Genomic DNA, 23,102 nt, shown 5'->3' on the forward strand with positions numbered 1-23,102 from the left:
AGAAAATGAGGATCCAAAGAGATGAAGGGACTTTTTCACAGTCCTCTGGGGAGTTAGGAATGGAGCTGTGGGGAAAATTCAGATTACTGACTCCCAGTCTCTTCTTTATGTGACTGATTCTCTTCTAGGGAACAAGTTGTGCAGCATGCAGATTTTAAAAAATGTCAAGAGATTATCAGAGGCCGAATTCCTTTGAGTAGATTGCTCAGCAGGTGGCTAAACTTGGTGTTAACTGTATGACCCTCTAGGAAATAAGCACTCATAGAATAACAAACTCTGTTCACAAGATTGCTTCTTTCCTTTATGCAGGAAGCAGGTCTATGGCTGGAGGAAGGAATGACATAATTGTGACAAAATTCATCCTCCTGGGATTTTCAGATCATCCACAAATGAAGGTTTTCCTTTTTGTGTTATTTCTGGGGATTTACATCCTGACCCTAGCCTGGAACCTGAGCCTCATTGCCCTCATCAGGATGGACTTCCACCTACACATGCCCATGTACTTCTTTCTCAGTAACGTGTCCTTCTTAGACATTGGTTATGTGTCCTCCACAGCCCCCAAAATGCTCTCTTACATCATCACAGAGCAGAAAACCATTTCCTTTGTTGGCTGTGCCATGCAGTACTTTTTTTTCCATGGAACTGGGCTGACTGAGTACTTTCTTTTGGCAGCCATGGCATATGACTGGCATGCTGCAGTTTGCAACACTTTGCTCTACACAGCCCTCGTATCCATTATGCTTTGTTTAAAGATGGTGGCTGGGGCCTATTCAGGTGGATTACTAAATTCTTGGAAACATACTTAATCTATCGGCATGATTTCTGTGGACCAATATGATCAACCACTTCTTCTGTGACCTTTGTTCCATTCTATTTCTGTCCTGCTCAGATACCTTCATCACTCAGTTGGTGATCTTCCTTGTAGCTGTTCTTGTTGGAGTGGTATCTGCCCTTGTGATCCTCCTCTCTTATGGCTACATTGTTGCTACTGTCCTGAATATCAGCTCAGCCAAATGTAGGAGCAAGTCCTTCAGTACCTGTGCCTGCCATCTGACAGCTGTAACCCTCTTCTATGTTTCTGGTCTCTTCAGGTACATGCAATCTAGTTCCAGCTACTCCCTGGACCAAGACAAGGTGGTGTCTGTATTCTATGCTCTGGTGATCCCTATGTTAAATCCCATCATCTACAGTCTTAGAAATAAGGAGATACAAAATGCCATGAGGATAGTCATGGAAAGGGATTATGTACTTTCTCTTGGGCATTGATTTTTCTGACCCTGACATAATTTTTACAATAAAGCTGTCCATTGGGTCACTTGTTCAGACTTTCATGTAGGTTTGGACTAGTTCATTTGCATGATGACTTATGCAGTTCAACTTTTTTTTTTCTTTCCTCATTCAGTATTCCTCTAACCATTTTCTGTTGGTTATTGGAAAACAATTTGGCCATTATTAGTTTCTAGAATGAAAAGCATTGTGTAGATTTGAGATTATAAATGTTCAGTTGAGCAGAAAAATTCACCATGGCAAATACTGACCACCTGGAACATCACAGTAAGAGTTTGTGTCTGGTTGGGAAGGATGGGCTGGGGGTTTGGGATTAGCATATGCATACTGAGGTTTATGGAAAGATTGGCCAACAAGGACCTGCTGTGTAGCACAGGGAACTCGATCCAATATTCTGTGATGGTCCGTGTGGGAAAAGAATCTGAAAAAGAATGGATGTGTGTAAATCTAAAATGAAAAAAGGAAAAAAAAGACTTTGTGTCTCTAGAAGCAAAATATTGGAAAAATGTTAGTCCAGCATTCAGGGTAGATAATTAATTTTTTTAATTTTTTTAGTATTTAAAACATTTTAATCATAGTTGAGTTACAATGTCCTGTCAATTTCTGATGTACAGCAAAGTAACCTAATTATACCTATATATACACATTATTTTTCTCATATTATCTTCCATCATGTTCCATCATATGATTGGATACAGTTCCCTGTGCTATACAGCAAGCTCTCATTGCTTATCCATTCCAAATGCAATAGTTTGCATCTACCAACCCCAAACTCCCAGTCCATCCCACTCTCTCCCCCTCCCCCTTGAGAAATACAAGTCTGTTCTCCATGTCCATGCGTTTGTTTCCTTTTTGTAGAGAGGTTCATTTGTGCCATATATTAGATTACACATATAAGTGACAGAGTGGAGATTATTAGGGTAGGTTAGGAATATATAGCATTATAATCTGAGGAGGGGGTTGCCTTTCCTTCTTATGAGGTTAAATAAGTTAGAACACATGAGCACCACAAGGCAGACACCCTGCCTTATTTGAGAATTGTGGCTGTTACACACCACCATGATTGATGGGGATATAGTACTGACTCTTCAGATGTTTAAGGCAGGAGAGAGATTAAGAACTTCCAATAGGATCTTAATGACTGAACAAATGGGACAATTTATGGCTAATTCAATCAATTGTACAAAACATAGTCACAGAGGTGATTTGAACAAAACAAAGGAATTGTCTTTTAAGTCCAAAGTAACAGTTTTCTAACCAACACTCCAAGATTCTTAGGAATCTATGGAAGAAGAGCTTACCTTCATCTGGGGTGAAATCTTTTCTTTTTCTTTCTTTCTTTCTTTCTTTCTTTCTTTCTTTCTTTCTTTCTTTCTTTCTTTCTTTCTTTCTTCTTCTTTCCTTTCTTCCTTCCTTCCTTCCTTCCTTCCTTCCTTCCTTCCTTCCTTCCTTCCTTCCTTCCTTCCTTGTTCCTTCCTTCCTTGATTCATTTCTTCTTCCCTCCTTCCTTCTTTCTCTTTTTTTCTTACCAATTTTTTGATATGCTCTAGAGGAGAATTTAGCCAAAGAATTGAAGAGAGTGATTTTTCTCCTCCATATTTTCTCAAAACATGTTTTGTGTCATTGAACTGGCAGTAAAGAACTGGAATAATTTTTTTACCTGTGGCTTATTTTGGATAGGTCATAAATGAATAAGTACCTACTTGTATGTCCTTGAACAAGATACTTGGGCCCTGTGTGCCTTAGTTTCTCTTCTGTAAAACAGAGATAATAATAGTAATTACCCTATAGGCTTATTGTAAAGAATTAAATGAGTCAGTATATGTGAATTCTAATAATAGTGCCTTGTGTATAGAAAATGCTCAAGGGGTGATATTACTATTATTATACTGTAAAGATTTATCACTATCTGAGCCAAAGAATAGGAGATATTTACTTAGTTTGATAGAAAATGTGATCTTGTAATGGATTTGCTGCATTGGAAAGTGAGTCTGCGGAGACTCTAGCAAAGACTAGTTAAGAATATTTTAAAAGTGTTTTTAAGTGATTAGACCTGCAAATATTAACCTCATCTCTGCCATTTTGTAAGTGACCTTATGACAGTTATTTACAAGCTCCATTTTTTTCACATGTAAAAAGAGAATAATAATTGTATCCACCTCATAGAAATGGTGCGGCAATTGAGACCATGCATGAAAAGGGCTTAGCCTAGTACCCTATGCATGAGGTAACAATAAATGCTAGCTCATAATATTATCCAATTCATTGATACTTTCAGTCAACTTTGTATAAATCTGGAGGAATCCAGGTTAATGTGCTAAAACCAGACAAGGTAAATAGTTTATAATATTTACTCAATTGGGACAAAATAGCCTCAGTAAAAGTGTAAGGCTACAACATCTCACCTTTGCTATTTCTTTTGTGTGCAGGAAGCAGTCCTTAGGGAAATAGAAATAACTCAAGTTCATAGAACTCCCCACAAGTGGAAAACGCTACCACCGTGCCAACTCTGTCAGCTCCTTGAACACTTTCCTTTTTCCTTCTTCCCATTTTCCTCCATCTTTCTTCATATGTACTTCAGTTCACTGAACTCCTATCCTTCATTTTACCTTTAGTAGTTTATCTTAAATTCTCCTCATGCCAGGAGTTCCCATGGTGGCTCAGTGGTAATGAGGCCAACTAGTATCCATGAGAATGCAGGTTCGATCCATGGCTTTGCTCAGTGGGTTAAGGATCTAGGGGTGCCATGAGCTGTGGTGCAGGTCACAGATGTGGCTTGGATCCCATGTTGCTGTGGGTGTGGCCTGCAGCTACAGCTCTTCTTTGACCCCTAGCCTGGGAACTTCCATATGCCATAGTTGTGGCCCCAAAGAGACCAAAAAAAAAAAAAAAGAAAATTCTCCTTATGCCAGAAGCCATTGGAAAAAATAAGCCTTATGCTTTGGATTTATCTGGAGTGGGCACTGGTTTATTATTATTTCTATTTTTTTTTCATGAACAAAGATTCTTACTATAATGTCTTTATAAAAATCTTTTTTTCTGGCTGCATGTATGTTTGCTAATACTGGAAATTTTCTGTTTTCATTGAGAAGATATAAGGTGCTTTTGTAGTTTGCCCAACTACCCAGGAGAAAGTAATGTTCATTCATTAATTATGAGATCTAGTGCTTAAAATGGAGACTGGCACAAAGCCTGAATAAAGGTAAAATGATCTGGAGTTTATAGTAAACCACATGTTGAATGAAACTTCCCAAACGAGTGCATTTATTATGGAGCATATACACAGACATACATCAAACGGAATGTTTTTGGCACTAAAAGGATCAGGTATTTTACACTTATTTGAAACAGGATGAGTTATAGCTGTTTCCAGTGGGCAGCTAGGCCAGCTTGAAGATGAATTCATCTTAGTAAAATAATGGCCATCCAGAGTGTGGTGCTCATTTTGCCATGTCTGAGAATCTTTTCCAGACGGACTGAAGTTAACCAAATTCAGAAGAGCTGGCTGCATAAACCAGAATGTCATTTTTTAATTTTCAGTGAAGAACTGAGCCTCCAAGATTGTGCTTATGCCAGTGGCACAATACTTTGTCTCATTGAAGAAACCACATGGAAAGGCAAATTTCAATCAAAAGTCTATTTGGAGAGAAAGGAATCAAAGCAAAGTGGATAATGTATACCTGTGCCAGATGGGCCTGGCTACAGGGTCCAGGCAGGCTGAGGCTCTGGGCCAGGACACTAAGTTTTCTCCCCAGGCACTCATTTTCCTCTCTTCAAAGTGACCATTTCCCCTTTTAATCAATATGCTATTTACAGATTAACAGACAGCTTTCCCTTCTTCTGGTATAAGATATATTTGGTCTCTAAATGGCCTCTTTTAAACATTTTAATTATCTCTTATGATCTCATTTTGTGCTTTTATTTTTAGTGTTTACAGAAACTCAGTTATTGTCCATATGGACCATCGACATTCCCCCAGTCTTTTGTAGATATGTATGATTACACACACACACACACACACACACACACACACACACACACTTACCAATTAGTGACTGATACATTAAACAAGCTCTGATGCAATTTTAAGACTTTTTCTAAAGGTTAATAGTCTCACATTTCCAGTCTTAAATCTAGGAAAACCTAGAGTTTCCTCTTCTGTGATTATCCACATGAGAAAGGAAACATTTGCTTTTCACGCTCCTGTGTCCAGATAACTGATTTGGAGCACCCTGATCAACAGATGAGCAGGAAGAATCTGAATGTTTTGCATGGAAGGAGACAAACCATGAATCCCAGCATTCTCCCATCAGCTTGATCTAGGACTAGCTTCTCTGAATTCTTGGTGTTTCCTTGTCTGTAACATCTTCTGTATCATGGGGAAGAAAAAGCATCTGCTTATACCAAAACTTTACTGCTTTTGTTCCACATTCACTCTTCATGCTTCTGTCTCCCTTTACAATGCTGGCCAAAATCTCCTATTTCCAATACTGCTTATGGTTCTGGTCAAAGATGAGAGTTCCTTCTTTCCTACAAGTAAAGAAATAGCCATAGCTGATGTCATCATGTTTTGGAACTGATAATGTGGATGTGGCAGTCTCTCTCATCAGTGTTGCCAGGCCAGAAGGCTGGTACCATTTGTTTGGAAGACAGACAAACCACATACTTTGGTGGGAGCACACTCTAGAAATAAACAGGCATCTGGGACTCAGGGAGACCTCATGAATGAAAATACATCTCATCGTTCTCAAAGCAAACTTCTTCTGAAATATACTCATGATATCAGATTGGATTTACACACCAACATAAACAGAAAAACTGGCATGTGTGAAGTATCATGTTGACATTGTCTGGCATGTTTTTGTTATTCTAATAAAACATTTTCCTTATGCAAAAAGAAGCTGGGTTGTTTTCATTTTAAGAAATTCTTAAGGAGCAAAACCTATCTATGTGGACCAGAGGGAGGAAGTCCTTATGTCAGACAAGCAGTGAAACTCATAGTTCATTTTCCAACAACTATGAGCTAAGGAAGTAGCCTGACAGGAATCATCTTACCCCTCAATTAGAACCCAAGACTAGAACACAACTGGAAATAAGACTCAATCTGGGGTTAAGTTGCAGCTGGGTGGTATCCATGAGCCTAATCAAGAAGAGGTGTGTTCTGGAGATCCCATTGTGGCTCAGCAGAAATGACTCTGACTAGTATCCATGAGCACTCAGGTTCAATCCTTGGCCTTGCTCAGTGGGTTAAGGATCTGGCATTGATCTGAGCTGTGGTATAGGTTACAGATGCAGCTTGGATCTGACATTGCTATAGCTGTGGTGTAGGCCAGCAGCTTCAGCTCTGATTCGACCCCTAGCCTGAGAGCCTCCATATGCTTCAGGTGCAGCCTTAAAAAGACAAAAAAATAAAGAAAAAAAAAAGTCCTGTATATCTACACACCTCCCATTCCAATAAGTATTCACTCATTAACTTATTTCATGCATCCTGTGACACACACTGTTTATAATTTGCTGTATTTCTTTTTCTTTTTAGGTCTGTACCTGAAACATATGGAAGTTCCTAGGCTAGGGGGCCAATCAGAGCTTCAGCTGCTGGCCTACACCACATCCATAGCAACTCAGGATCCAAGCCTCATCTGCTGCCTACAACACAGCTCACAGCAACCTTGCATCCTTAACCCACTGATCAAGGCCAGGGATCAAACCTGTATCCACATGGATAATAGTATGGTTTGTAACCTGCTGAGCCACAAAGGGAACTCCTATAATTTGGTGTATTTTCTGCACTATCTATCTGGGTGACACTCCTCCCCATCCCACAGCAGTCCCTCTTTTTTATAGAAGGCAAAGCAGGTATTTCTTCTTTCATGAACACTCTTGGTGTCAGTGGCTTTCAGATCTCTGAAAGTCCTGGAATTGTTTTTTTATCATACATACTATCCCTAGTAGTTTTTAAACAGCACGCTATACATGAGATTTTCCTGCTTTAGCTAGTATAAAAATCTTTGATAAAGACCCTAGCCTTCTTTATTTACTTGATTTAATTTTATTTAACACTTACAATTAGATGTAACTCACCATGAAAGGGAAAATATCTGTTTGAAGGGAAAAATAACGTTTTCTGTCCTTTGGCATCATTGCTTGAGTAGAATTAGTTTCAACTAAGGGTTTAAAGGTTGAACCCTGATCAGTTTATGACAATTAGAAAATATCCACCATGCAAATCAAACCCACAATGAAGTATCATCTCACACTATTTAGAATGGCTATCATCAAATGTCTGCAAATAATAAATGCTGGAGAATGTGTGGAGAAAAGGAAACTATCTTACCCTGTTAGGGGGGCTTTAAACTGGTGCACCTGCTATGGAAAGCCATGGAAGTTCCTTAAAAACATAAAATTAGAACTACCATATGATCTGGCAATCCCATTCTAGGGATGAAAACTAGACAAGATGAAAACTCTAATTTGAAAAGATACATGCACCACAATGTTCATAGCAGCACTGTTTACAATAGCCAAGACATGGAAACAACCCAACTGCCCATTAACAGATGCTTGGTTTAAGAAGATGGGGAGTGGGAGTTCCCGCCATGGCACAGTGGTTAACGAATCCGACTAGGAACCATAAGGTTGTGGGTTCAATCCCTGCCCTTGCTCACTGGGTTAATGATCCGGTGTTGCTGTGAGCTGTGGTGTAGGTTTTAGATGTGGCTCAGATTCAGAGTTGCTGTGGCTCTGGTGTAGGCTGGCAGCTACAGCTCTGATTAGACCCCTAGCCTGGGAACTTCTATATGCCACAGGAGCACCCCAAGAAATGGCAAAAAGAAAAAAAAAAGAAAAAAGAAAAAGAAGAAGGTGGAATGTTACTCAGCCATAAAAAACAATGAAATATTGCCATTTGGAGCAAGCATGGGTGGACCTAGAGATTATCATACTAAGTAAAGTAAGTCAGAGAAAGATAAATATCAAAAATATCATTTATATGTGGAGTCTAAAAATAACACAATGAATGTATATATAAAACAGAAATAGATTCACGGACATAAAAAACAAATTTATGGTTACCAAAGGGGGAAGGAAGGATAAATTAGAAGTATGGGATTAGCAGGTATGAACTACCATACGTAAAATAGATAAGCAATAAGTATTTACTGTATAGCACGGGGAACTATATTCAACATCTTGTAATAATTTATAGTGGAAAATGATCTGAAAAATATAACTGAATCACTTTGCTATACACAAGAAACTAACACAATATCATAAATAAACTATACTTCAATTAAAAAAAAGAAAATATCTGGGAGTCCCTGTTGTGGCTCAGAGGGTTAAGAACCTGGTATAGTGTCCATTAGGATGTGGATTCAATCCCTGGCCTGGCTCAGTGGGTTAAGGATTTGGCATTGCTGTAAGCTTCTGTAGCTCACAGATGCATCTTGGCTGTGCTGTAGGCTGGCAGCTATAGCATCAATTTAACCCATAGCCTGGAAACTTCCATATGCTGCAGGCACAGCCCTAAAAAAGGCAAAAACAAAAATTACAGAAATTCATAGCTTCAAACAAAAAGAGGTACTTATTATTTTATTCAGTTTCTGTGGGTCAGGAATTCAAGGGAATATTGGCCTGTGGTTCTGGATCAGGGTCTTTCACCAAGTAGCATTCATGTAGTTAATCAGAACTCTAGTCTTCTGAAGCTACATTGAGGCTGGAGGATCCACTTTCAAAATAGATCTTTCACAGAGCTGGCAAGTTGATGGTATTTTTGGTTACATGGGTTGGCCTATTAAATTTAGTAGTGGTATAGGCATACATAAGTCTACAGATCATTGGGGACCATTTTTTTTGTTTTGCTTTTTAGGGCCACACCCACAGCATTTGAAGTTCCCAGGCTGTGGGTCAAATCAGAGCTGTAGCTGCTGGCCTACACCACAACCACAGCAACACAAGATCTGAGCCTTGTCTGCCACCTACACCACAGCTTAAAACAATTCCAGATCCTTAACCCACTTAGCAAGGCCAGGGAGCAAACCTGCAACCCAAGGATAATAGGTTCATTCCCTTTTGAGACACAATGGGATCTCCCTGGGGACCATTTTGAAGGTTGCCTATCACACCGATTGTTAGAAATGCTTCAGAATAACTATATTAGAAAACATTCATTGAAAATTTGGGAACATTTTATATGCCATGTAAAAAAACATTTAAATACATTAAGGGAAATTCAGTTGATCTATGAGAATGCACATGGAGGAAAATAATATTTTTAATGAACTCAAAACATTTTGATAACCATTCCACAAATTTAGGAGTCCAATAAATAATGTTTATTATCTTTCCATAACACTATTTTTCCTTTGGCCTCCCCTTATTTCACTACTGGGAAAAAATTGGTCTATTCAAGGGTCTGTCATTTTTCTCCTTGCATTTGTGTATTAGTTCTAGAGGGCTTGAGTGATGGAAGGGCAATGAGAGGTCAGGTCCGTGACCTATCTCCACAGAAGCATCTCCTGAAATATCTATTGCTTCATTAGATCCCCAGCTGTCAAATCACAAAATGGAATTTCAGCTACTGAATTTCATTTATCCCCATCACCAAGATTTGTTAGGTCTGATGACTATGCTACTCATAAGCACTCTTGGGGAAGAGGAACTGTTCTTCTACTTCCACCCTTGGCTGTGATAGTCACAGAAACTTTGTAGAACCCAGGCCCTCACCACCCAGTGGCTCTTTACCTGAACCACTGTGATCACATTCTCTTATGTTTCTGCCTGCCAATGCAGACTCTAACCATCTTTTGGTGAGGGCGTCTCTGTTCTTGATGTCTCTAAACTTAGTTGAGGGATGTATTTTTGCCCTTGGGCTCTGTCTATAAGCCATCTGAAGACTTACTCATATTGTTGACCTCATCAGATCTGCTTCAAATTTCTTTTCCTGTCACCCCTCTTCTCTGAGTACCAAGAACCTAGCAACTTATCTGCTTGGAAGAAGGGAGTGGTCCCATACATGAGGGAAAAAATTAAGTAAAATTTTTGAATAATGTTTCAAAATACTGATTAGCTATTCCATGCAGCTAAGTGAAAAATTTAAAAAGAAGGTTGGATGTGCATTAAAAAAAGGATTAAACACATGTTGCAGAGCATGAGCAGACTTTACCTTTAATATATTACAACTCATACATTAGCCATAGCTCAGCTTCTTGTATCCCCAAAGATGTCCTTCCCATGTAGTGTTTAGGGTTTTTCCCTAAGGTTTTGGGGGCCAAAGAACAAGGGGTTAGTCCACTTTGCTGTCTTGGCTATAAGAGTTACTTCTCATATTTGGAGGGAGAAGACAGCAAAGTGGTGTGAAGACAGGTGGAAGAGTTCCTTCTTGGTGTGTGTTTTGGGGATATTGGTTTGTTTATCTTTTCAAAGTTTCCTACCTACTTCACCCAGTTCCCCCTTCTCCCTCCTTGTCTCTACCCTTCTTTTTTCTCTTTCTCTAGTTCTCCCTTTCCTTCTCTTTCACTCATTTAAATCAAACACCTGGAGCCATAGGAGACAAGAAGAGAGCTGTTTATGTTTCTTCTTCCCTATCCTAAATAGGGATAAAAAGGTCTTTCTGAACATTATCCATCTATAGAGTCCCATCTAAAAGTGAAAAACAAAACCCCCCCAAAAAAACTGGTTCAAAATAAGGCAGCAGATAGTTTTGATTCCCTCTACTGCAGATTTAGCTTCAGCATTCCTGGAGGTTCCCTATTTCCTGGTGTTTTTCCCAGGCAGAAGTCTCTGATGTGACTGTTCCTATGCTTCAGTGACATATTTTATGGATAACAAGGTCGGAAGTGATCTCTAGATAAGCCCCATGTTTCTTCCAGGGTACCTAGCTATCTAAATGTCACAAAAGATTAACATCACAAAGAGAGATCTTATAATCTAAGCAAGGGACCAATTAACAGAGTTGGTCTTCCTCTATTACCCAGGAGATAGGTCATGTCTAGCTCGTATGGTTTTAATTGCTCCTTCTTCATTGTGGGTCATGCTCCCAAGTCCTCTCTTACCTGTGATGGAGAAAGCTCATAAGCACTTAGGACTCTCTTCTTCCATAGCTGGATCATTTCTGAAGGAGGCCGAGTGAGTTGTTAACAAGAGGCCATGTGCTCATCTCAGGATATGGGTGAGTGGGATAATCTCAGAAGTCAGAAGGTGAAATATATTTTGGGCATTTCTGAATAGCTGGGCACACCACAAAAGCATCACAGGAGAATAAATCTTCTCTGAAGTATCAGGTGAGTCACTAGGGGCTCTGATATGGAATGCCAATGGGCTAGGATCCAGGAAAGATTTCAAAGATTTACAAATAGCTCAGTATCATTGTCCTTGAATCCTAACTCTTATAAGGGGTCCTTGTCCATGGCAGCTTGTGCTTCTGGAAAAGCAAATCTGTTGAGGGATGACCTAGATATGTGGGCTGTGTCAATACATTTTAGCCAAAAGTGGGGAACAGAAACTCCTCTGACTCATTTGATTAGTGTTTAAAATGAGAGAGCCCAGACCTCAGGGGAAGACTTGTGCATTATTATTGAGGATCTTATAAAATCCTATTTGTTGCATTTAAAATGTCCACTTTGACATGACAGAAGATAGTATGAAAGAAGGAATGTATGTATATGTATGACTGGGTCACTTTGCTGTGAAAGTGATAGAACATTGTAAATCAACTATAATTTAATAACAAAATTAAAAAAAAATAAAACATCCACTTTGAGTTGTTTACAGAAGACTCTGTGGAGGGCATTATTTCTGAATTGAGTGACTCCATTGCAGATTTGATTATTATGTCAGATTCTAGAGGAAGGGAGGGACCATCAGTTAAGAATAAATTAATACTTGATTTTCTGAGAGTAATGTACCCATATTGTCTTTGATAAACAAACTCTTCAGGGTTTGTCTTCTGGCCTACAGATATGTTGAACTTTTAAAAAGCCAACTAAGTAAATATCAGGAAGTGTTATTGATTAATTATCTTAAAGGATCATATTGAAGGGGATTCTCTTTAATATTCTCTTTCCATTTCCTTCCTTTTTTAATTTGCTGAGCAGGGTTGAATGGAGGTAAATGGTTTGGGGGAGGGATGGTGGACTATGTTATCAAATGCAGTGTGAGAAAAAGTTGAAGGAAGAGTGCCAAGATTATCTTTATTCCAAGAGAAATTTAACTCAAAACTGAAAAAGAAGCTGAGGCATCCCTGATAAAGAGGCAAGAAAAAGCAAGGTCAAATTAGAAATGATACAATCTGGGTGGCTGAGAAAAATGATTTGGCAACCACAAGGTAATCTGAGATTAACAACAGCATCACTGGTTTAACATAGTTCTCTGTGTACAGTATGGTTCACTGTGGAAATTTAATCTCTTAGGCATCTGTGGACACAAGCTTTGCAGTGGTTACCATCTGAAGACTGAGATTTCCTTCTCTGTCAGCAGTATGTACCTATGTATTTCATCCTCCTGAAAGAAGATAAATGCTTCTCCAGTTTGTCTCACTTACTTGGCAAACCATCTGCATTCATTACAGCTTTCCTGTTCATTTCCTGTATCTATGTGAAAAGATGTGGTGGTCATGTTATTGGCCCCCTGTTCAATTACATTGTCGTTGCCCTGTCCATTTGTACAATAATGCCTCTGAAATAGTCTCTGCCATTAAAAGAGCTTTCATGAGGAATTCTAGTAAAGAACATGTAGGAACCTTTCCAGATTTCTAACTTCCTGCCCATATCTAGCTGGGGTTTGCCAAAAAAATATTATATCTTTCTCATGCCACATATCATTTCTTGTCTTGTATCATACCTATAAAGGCACATTTCTCATGTCTCTTCCTGAACTGTAAATTCCGTATTAGATCATTTATATAATCCAAACCACCAACTACAGTGCTTTGCACAATAACGTTGTATAGAAATAAGATTAATGCAGCAGTTAGAATCATTTTAGTGAGCAGTTGAATACAGATATTAAAATGTGGCTTTGGTGTTAGAGTGCCTGAATTTAATCCCCAGTTTTATCCTACATGGGTTGTGTAATCTTTGGCTATTTACTGCTCTGAACCACAATTTTCTCATTTTTAAAATGGGAATAAGGAGTACATATCTTATAAGGATGTTGGATAAATTAAAATGAGGTAAAATATAAAAAGATTCAGAATAGCATCTGGAGTATGTACCCACTCAATTAATGATAGCCACTTAATAGCATGCCTTGATTTGGGGGGGTAAATTCAATCATAATAGAGCAAAAAAAAGGAAATCAAATAGCTTGGGGTTTTTAAAAAACTGGCCAATAATAAGCTTGGGCAAAAACAAGAATTTCATAGAAATAGTATTTTTAAAATTGTTTCTGGTAATCTGGCGGGCAATATATTCAATAATGTGAGGTAAACATATGTGTGTGTGTGTGTGTGTGTGTGTGTGTGTGTGTTTTCACTGAGCCAGCAAGAAAGCAAGTGCATTTCTCAAAGTAAAAAAAAATGACAAGAAAAATCATTACCGGTATTATGCTGAGGCCAGCATTTTCCCAGGTAGCATTCACCAATTCCTGATAGCCTAAATCCTGTGGTTTAATGGCATGTGTATGAGGGGTAGAAGAAATAGACATTGTGGGAGTTTGGATTAGATGCAAAATCCCCACATCAAGTCACTGAACAGGGACTCAGAAAGCACAAAACTTTCAGAGAGCAAATTAGAAAAACCTACTCCACAAAATGAGACAGTGATATACACACCTCTCTCAGCTTTAGTTTGGGAGGTAGAGAAAAAGTAAATGCCTTCTCTGATAATTATTTCTAGAAAAATATTTTTATTGAGATAAACTTGACATTAAACATTTGTGTAAGTTTAAGTTGTTCAGTGTGTTGATTTGATATATTTGCATATTGCATTATGCTTCTCATCCTACCATTTACTAACATGTCTGTCACATCTCATCCTTATCATTTCTTTTTTTGTGATGGGAATAACTGATCTAGTCTCTTCAGAACTTTGATAGGATATTGTTTTCTATAATCATTATACTATGCATTAGATCTCTAGGACTTAACTACAGGTTTAAGCTACTAGAGAAGCTACAGGTTTGTACCCTTAAACCATGTTACAAATGGCAGGATTTCCTTCTTTTTAAAGGCTGAATTAATATTCCATTGCAGATATATGTATCTATTTCTATCTATCTATCTATCTATTGATCTATCATCTATCTATCTATCTATCTATCTATCTATCTATCTATCTATCTATCATCATCATCATCATCTATCATGTTATCTGTCATCTATCATCATCATCATTTCTTTTTAAGTCTTGTGTTTATTATCCATTCATCCCTTGACAACACTTTGTTCTTCTATCTTAGCAATTGTGAATAATACAGCAATAAACATGAGTGCAGATACATTCTCAATATCTTATTTTCATTTCCTTTGAATATATACCCACAGGTGTAATTGCTCCTTCATATGGTAGTTCTTTTTAAAATTTTTCTGAGGAAAATCTATACTGTTTTCAACAGTGGATGAACCAACTTACATTCTAACCAAAAGAGTACAGAGTTTCCTAGCTCCATATTCTTGCTAACACTTGTTATTCCTTTTCTCCTGATGATAGTCATACTATCAGGTGTGAGGAGATATTTCATTGTGGTTCTGATTTGTACTTCCATGATTATTAGCGATGTCTAGCATCTCTTTATTAACAGGTAGTAATCTGTTTGGATGTTGAATACTTCTTTGGAAGAATGTCTGCTTAAATCCTCTACCCATTTAAAAGTCATATTTTGTAGTTCCCACTGTGATGCAATGGGTTAAGAATCATGTGTTGTCTCTGAAGTGATGTGGGTTTGATCCCCAGTCTGGCACAGTGGGTTAAGTATCTGGCATTGCCACAGCCATGGCATAGGTCATAGCTGGGGCTCAGATTTGATCCCTGGCCTGGGAACTTCCATATGCTGCAGGTGTGGCTAAAAAGAAAAAAAAGTCAGATTGTTTTGTTTTTGGTTTTGAGTTGTACGATTTCTGTATATATATGTTGGATATTAACTTCTTTTCTGATATATGATTTGCAAACTTTTCTATCATTTTATATGTTTCCCTTCAATTTTTGATTGCTTCTTTTGCTGTGCAGAAGTTTTTAGTTTGATGCAGCACTGCTTATTGATGTTCACTTTTGTCACTCATGTTTTTGGAGTCATATTAAAAAAAAATCCCTGCCAAGACTAATGGTAACGGGTATTTCCCCTAATTTTTGTTCTAGAGGTTTTATGGTTTCTTGTCTTATGCTTAAGTCTTTAGTCCATTTCAAGATGACTTTTGTAAGTGGTGCAAAATGGGGCCCAAAATCATTGTTATACAGGTGGTTACCCAGTTTTCTCAGCAGAATTTTTTGAAAAGGACATCCTTTCTCCATTGAATGTTCTTGGTTCTTTGTTAAATATTGGAAAATTGTGTATACTATTTCTGGGCTTTCTGTTTTGTACCAATGGTCTATGTGTCTCTTTTTATGTCATTAACATATGATATTGTCTTTTTTATTTTTTTTCCACTGTACAGCATGGGGACCAAGTTACACATAAATGTATACATAGTTTTTCCTCCCATTGTTATGTGTGATGTAAGTATCTAGACAGTTCTCAATGCTACACAGTAGGATCTCATTGTAATTCCATTCCAAGAGCAATAGTTTTCATCCATTAACCCTAAGATTCCAATCCCTCCCTCTCCCACCAGGCAGCCACAAGTCTATTCTCCAAGTCTGTGATTTTCTTTTCTGTGGAAACGTTAATTTGTGCCATATATTAGGTTCCAGTTATAAGTGATATCATATGGTATTTATCTTTCTCTTTCTGACTCATTCCACTCAGTGTGAGTGTCTTTTTTTTTTTTTAAGGGCTGCACCCGAGGCATATGGAGGTTTCCAGACTAGGGGTCAAATCAGAGTTGTAGCTGCTGGCCTATGCCATAGAAACATGGGATCCGAGTTGCATCTGTGAGCTAAGCCACAGCTCACAGCAACGCCGGATCCTTAACCCACTGAGCAAGGCCATGGATCCAACATGTGTCCGCATGGATACCAGTTTCCAGTGAGCTATGCTGGGAACTCCAAGATTTTTATTGTTACAGTTTTGTGATATTGTTTTCAATCAGGAAAAGTGATGCTTTAAGCTTTGTTCTTTTTTCTCACGATTATATTTTTCTATTTAGTGTCTTTTCTGGTTCCATAACATTTAGGATTTTTTTTTTATTTCTATAAAAAATTCATTGGAATTTTGAATGGGATTATGCTGAATAATTAGAGAACCTTGGGTAGAATGAACATTTTAGCAATAATAATTCTTATCCATGAATACAGGCTATTTTTCCATTTGTGTTTTTTCAATTTCTTTCATCAAGTTCTTGTAGTTTTCAATGTACAAATCTTCCACTTCCTTGGTTTTAAATCAAATATTTTGTTGTTTTTGATGCTAATGTGATTGGGATAGATTTTAAGTTCTTTTTCAGATGTTTCATTTTTATTGTATAGAAATGCAATTGATTTCTGCATGCTAATTTTATATCCTACAGGTTTACTGATCTCAAGGGTTACTTTCAACACTTTGGGGTTAAATCTTCAGGATTTTCTATATATAAGTTCATATCATTTACAAATAATGACAATTTTAATTATTCCTTTCCAATTTGGATATCTTTTCTTTCATTATCTTGCCCAATTGTTCTAGGTTTCAGTATTATATTGAAAAGTAATGAGAGCAAGCACCCTTGTCTTGTTGCTGATCATAGAAGAAAAGCTTTCAAATTTTAATGATTAAATTAGATGTGGACTTGTTTTACATGTTGCAATATGTTCATTCTATGTTCATTATACTAAGTGTTTCAATCATGAAATAATGTTGTATTTTGTCAACTACTTTTTCTGAATCCATTGAAATGTATTTATCACTACAAACTTCTTCTCTCTTAGAACTGCTTTTGTAGCATCTCGTTGGCTTTGATGTATTAGTTTTTATTTTCATTTGTTTAGAGATACTTTGATTTATCTTTTGAGTTCCCATTTGACCCACTGTTATTCAGGAAAGTCTAGGTTTTTTTTTCTCCCCACATCCTTGTAGATTTTCCCACTTTCTTATTGATTTCTAGTTTCATATCATTATTGTTGGAAAAATACTTGATATTATTTTAATATTAACTTTTTTAAAACTTATTTAGACTGTCATATAATCTATACTGGAAATGTTCTTGTGCACTTGAGAAGAATGTGTATTCTGCTTGTATTGGATGGAATGTTATATGACTATCTGTTAGACCTATCTGCTGTAGTATATGGCTCAAGTTCAAAATTTCCTTGGTTTTCTCTCTGGATGATACATCTGTTATTGAAAGTAGGGTATTGAAGAACCATAATATCATTATATTGTTGTCTGTCTTTTCCTTCAGATCTGTTAGTATCTGCTTAGTATATTTAGTATTTAGGTGACCTGATTTGGTGTGTGTGTGTGTGTGTATTTACTTTTATTATGTCCTCTTGATGAAATGAACCCTTTATCATTATATAATGACCTTTTTGTTGGTTTTTATTTGGATTAATGTCTAATATAAGTATAACTATTCCAACTTTATTTTGGTTTTCACTTGCATGGACTATTTTTTTCCATCCCTTCACTTAGCCTATGTATGTGCTTAAAGCTGTTTTGAGTCTCTTGTAGGTATAATATAGTTGGATCCCTTTTTTTAAATATCAGTGAATTTTTCATTTTTTTTTCCATTTGGTCACTCCATGGCATATGGAGTTCCTGGGACAGGGATCAGATTCAAGCTGTAGTTGCCACCCAAGCCACAGCTGCAGGCAACACTGGATCCTCAACCCACTATGCTGGGTTGGGTAGCAAACCTGGATCCCAGCATTCCCAAGATGCTGCCAATCCCACCACCATGGGATCTGTGGATAGTGTTTTTTTTTTCCTTTTGTAGTTGATTGAGTGCTGTGATTTATCATGGGTGAACTTAACACATTTGCATTTAAAGTTATCACAGATATGTATGAACTAATGCCATTTTATTAATTGCTTTCAGGCTATTTTGTATTTCCACCATTTCTTTTTCTTCTCTTTCTTTCTTTCTTTCCTTCCTCCCTCCCTCCCTCTCTTCTTTCCTCCCTCCCTCCCTTCTTCCTTCCTTCTTTCTTTTTTTGACATGCCTGTGGCATACGGAAGTTCCAAGGCCAAGGATTGAAACTGCACCACAGCAGCAACCTGAGCCATTGCAGTGATAATTCAGAATCCTTAACCTGCTGAACCACAGGAGAACTCCTTCACTGTTTCCTTTTTTTAAAATTTTCTAGGGCTACACCTGTGACATATGGAGGTTCCCAGGCTAGGGGTCTAATTGGAGATGTAGCTGACAGCCCAGGCCAAAGCCACAGCATCATGGGATACAAGCCATGTCTGCAACCTACACCACAGCTCACGGCAATGCCAGATCCTTAATCCACTGAGTGAGGCCAGGGATTGAACCTGCATCCTCATGGTTCCTTGTTGGGTTCATTAACCACTGAGCCATGACAGGAACTCCTCCACTGTTCCTTTTCCATCTGTTTCTGCCTATCTTTCTACATTAGTGATTTTCCATGGTGTTATTCTTTCTTCTGTGGACCTAATTTAGGTTTTTATTGTTTTTGAATCTATTCTAGGTTTTTTCTTTGTTGTTTAGAGTCTTATATAAACACCTCATAGATAAGACCATCCATTTTAAGCTGATATTCAACTTAATTTCAATTGTCTGCAAAAGCAACACATTTTTACTCTCACCTTATATAACTATTTACCTATTCTATGTTGTCTATTTACATAAATTATAGTAGATATAGTTATTATTATTATTATTTTGGTCTTTTTAGGGCCACACCTGCAGCATGTGGAAGTTCCCAGGCTAGGGGTTCTAGTTGCCAGCCTATGCCCCAGCCAGGTGTAGTTATTTTTAAAAACTCTTCATTTTTATCCTTATACTATAGTTAAGTAGTTAAACAACACCCTATTACTGAATTAGAATATTTAAAGTCCTTTTACTTTTATTCCTAAGTTGTTTGCATACTTTCCTATGTTTTCATGTTGCTGAAGTGTCTTTACATATCAGATTGGAAAACTCCTTTTGGTATTTTTTGTAAGGCAGGTCTAGTGGTGATGAACACCTCAGATTTTGTGTTTCTGAAAAAGTCTTCATTTCTCTTTCTTTTCTTTTTTTAAGGGCCACACCCATGGCATATGGAGGTTCCCAGACTAGCAATTGAATTGGAGTTGTAGCTGCTGGCCTGTGCCATAGCCACAGCAATGTCAGATCCAAGCTGTGTGTCTGTGACCTACGCTACAGCTCATGGCAATTCTGGATCCTTAACACACTGAGCAAGGCCAGGGATTGAGCCTGTGTCCTCATGGATACTAGTCAGATTTCTTTCCACTGATCCATGATAGGAAATCCCTTCATTTATCTTTCATATCTCAAGTATATATTTGCCAGCTACAGTATTAGTATTCTTGGCTAGGAGTTTTCACTTTCAGCACTGGCTACAGCATTCCACTGTTCCCTGGCTTGAAGGATATCTGCTGTGCAAAACATTGCTAGCTTAATGAGGGTTCTTTTGTACATTACAGCCCTTTTTCTCCCTGGCTGCTATTAGGATTTTCTCTTTATCTTTGATTTCTGACAGTTTTGTTCGGAATGTTTCTGTGTTTAGTAGACAGCACAACAAGATTAAGTTTACATACTGCATGAATGGACACTAGAGGAAGCAGGGGGTATCTCTTTGCGTAGAAGAAGATCAGTATATATTGCAGTTGCTCATTAAATCATGCTGTTGTCATGATTGTTAGTTTTAATGATGATGGTGATAAAGATGTAGAACAAAAATTTTCCCTCTCTTTCCACAAAATTCTCTCTTTGTTCAGCCTTACTGTGGACAGAAGAGCCTCTAAATCTGGGATGGTAAATACATTTTTTTTGACTGTTACCATTTCCCCTTACACATTGATGGCAAACATCTTGACCTTCTTTTTTAATTAATCACTTCATTCCTTCTGAATTATTCTCAAAACTGCACCATGAAGCAATGATGGATCTGATGTTGGGAACTGAGCCCTTTGGCTTTTCAGAGTATAACCTTACGCTTCTATGGGGATTTTCTCAATTTATATTTACAAAAAGGAGTAGAATAAATGTTTGAGGAGAAGGAAGACATTCTGGATGTTAAGGCTGAAATATTTGCATAGATATAGTAATGTCATAGTTTTTCTTCAGGGACAGCTCCAAAACTTTTATTTATATCAATAAACACAACTTCCAGGCTACACCTGACAGCTGTTCTCTACCTTTCAAGGCTTTTCATGATTTTCTTTTTGGTTGAGTTTCATCTGAATAAAACTGTGTTTGTGGAGTTTCTGTTGTGGCTCAGTGGAAACAAATCTGACTAGTATCCATGAGGATGTAGGTTCAGTCCCTGGCCTTGCTCAGTGGGTTAAGGATCTGGCATTGCCATGAGCTGTGGTGTAGGTTGCAGATGCAGCTTGGATCTGGCATTGCTGCAGTTATAGTGGAGGCCGGTGACTACAGCTCCGATTTGGCCCCTAGCCTGGGGACCTCCATATGCCACAGGTGTGACCCTAACAAGACAAAAAGAAAGTGTTTGTGTTGAGAGGTGTTCTAATGACCAGCTATAGGGCATGAAATCTACAAAAACTTGAAGTGAGCTTTCAGTGCCTGATTCACAAATATTCTTTTGGTTAGTTACCATTTGCCCTAACACTTAGTGTTTTCCCACGTTGGACTGGTTCCAATGAGGAGAAGAGAAAAGGACTCCCAAAAAATGTTGCCTCAAATTTTTAATTCCCATGTCTATTGCTTAAGCAGTATAATCCTTCCATGAGTTCAAGTTATTTTTATTTGTAGAAGAAATCTTTAACCTGAAAACCATGTATAATTTCAGGATGGGGGGATTGAAATTCTAATAACACTCTATGTAAATGTTGTAAGTGTAGCAGTTGGCAGGATAGGGTTTCTGGATTTTCAATAATGTCATCAAAAGTATCGATGACCCAAAGAAGATCATGAATGACTGCCTGAAAGACTTTAACTCACATATTTTGAGGAAAGAAAACAAACATCTATACGTGCAAGGAAGAGAGCATAATGGCTCTTTCAGTCTTGTCTTAACTATCTCCTCAGGAGCCTTCCTAGAGTTGTTAAGTCGGTTAGGTCACATCCATTTCCAAGCTGCTTCAGAGTGTGTGGCTTTTCCCAGCTTCCCATTATATTATGTGTATATGTCTCCAGGCTTTATGAAAGCAGAAAGACAGGTTTTGAACTTTCCACCTGTCTTGATTACAGAATAATGAATGCTAGTTCTCATGTAGATTTTCAAGAACACAGACTGCACCATCCTCACTTTACATACAAAGCCTAGCATGATTCAGGGATTTTTTCAAGCCTTGAGTTAATATCAAAGTTATACTTATCAGAATCATTATTTTCACTGTATAGAGTGATAACGGATTTTCTTAATTTGGTCCATTTTAAATTCCCATATGTTTGTAAAATCTGGAATGGGAAAGCATGAAACTAAGGCATTTAATCAATATGTACTAATGATGCTCATTTACTGTCTTTAGGCCCTCCCACAAGAGAATAACTTACTATCTCTCTCTCTATCTATCTATCTATCTATCTATCTATCTATCTATCTCTATATATATAATCTTTCATTTAAGGTTGGTGATTATACATGGAAGACAGGGTAACTCAACATTGATGATTCAAAGTTGTATATTAATCAGCTGCATGACTGAAAAAAAATGAAGGAATGATTTGTTTGTAGAATAAAAGTATTTCCTTCTCATGTTCTTCTCAGAAGATGACACCAAACAAGTCCATGGATGGGGATAAAAATCTAATTTTGTGGCCACGTTTGTTTTCCTGGGGCTCTCAGATGAAAAACAGCTACAACTTATCCTCTTTCCAATCTTCCTAGGGATATATCTTGTAACTCTAACCTGGAATCTGGATCTTGTCCTCCTCATCAGAATGGATTCCCACCTCCACATAGCTATGTACTTTTTTCCAGTTTCTTGTCTTTTATTGATATCTCTTACGCATATGCTGTCAGCCCAAGGATGCTTTCAGATTTCTTGACGTTTAAAAAAACAATCTCCTTCATAGCCTGTATCACCCAGTATTTTGTTGGGTCCTGGATGGCTCAGGACGAGTGCTGCCTCTTGGCTGCCATGGCCTATGACAGATATATTGCTATTGGTAGCCCCTGAAGTACTCAGCCATCATGGCTCCTGGCCTTTGTGTGAAGATGATTGCTGGGGCTTTTGGGAGTGGTTTCCTTGGTAGCTTAGTTCAAACAGTCCCTTGCTTTCATCTCTACTACTGTGGGCCAAATGAGATTCATCATTTCTTCTGTGACCTTCCTCAGATTATTTCCTTGTCTTGCTCCAATTCTTTCACAAGCCAAATGATACTTTCTTTAGTAGATATTATTTTTGGGTTGGGTTCTTTGCTTGTTATCCTCTTATCCTGTGGTTTCATAGCAGTTTCCATTCTAAAAATATCCTCCATCAAAAGTAGTGCCAAGGTGTTCAATACCTGTGCCTCCCACCTGGCAGTTGTGACACTCTTCTATTGCACAGGTCTCTCCATGTACCTGCTTCCTAGGACTGGCCACCCCAAGAAGCAGGGAAAGGTGCTGTCAGTGTTCTATGTTGTCCTTATTCCCATGTTAAACCCTCTTATATAT

The 23,102-nt window shown here is 37.9% G+C and overlaps 1 protein-coding gene across 1 annotated transcript; it reads left to right on the forward strand.

Annotated features, from left to right (window-relative positions):
- Nucleotides 1-320: 320 nt before the first annotated feature.
- On the forward strand, nt 321-1,266 carry LOC125119138 (olfactory receptor 5A2-like). The gene is given in 3 exon segments (XM_047765995.1): nt 321-783; nt 786-830; nt 833-1,266. Coding segments are annotated over 3 exon segments (942 nt in total).
- Nucleotides 1,267-23,102: the final 21,836 nt, after the last annotated feature.

Source organism: Phacochoerus africanus, unplaced genomic scaffold, assembly GCF_016906955.1.
Source record: "Phacochoerus africanus isolate WHEZ1 unplaced genomic scaffold, ROS_Pafr_v1 Scaffold_15, whole genome shotgun sequence".
NCBI classification, from domain to species: Eukaryota; Metazoa; Chordata; class Mammalia; order Artiodactyla; family Suidae; genus Phacochoerus; species Phacochoerus africanus.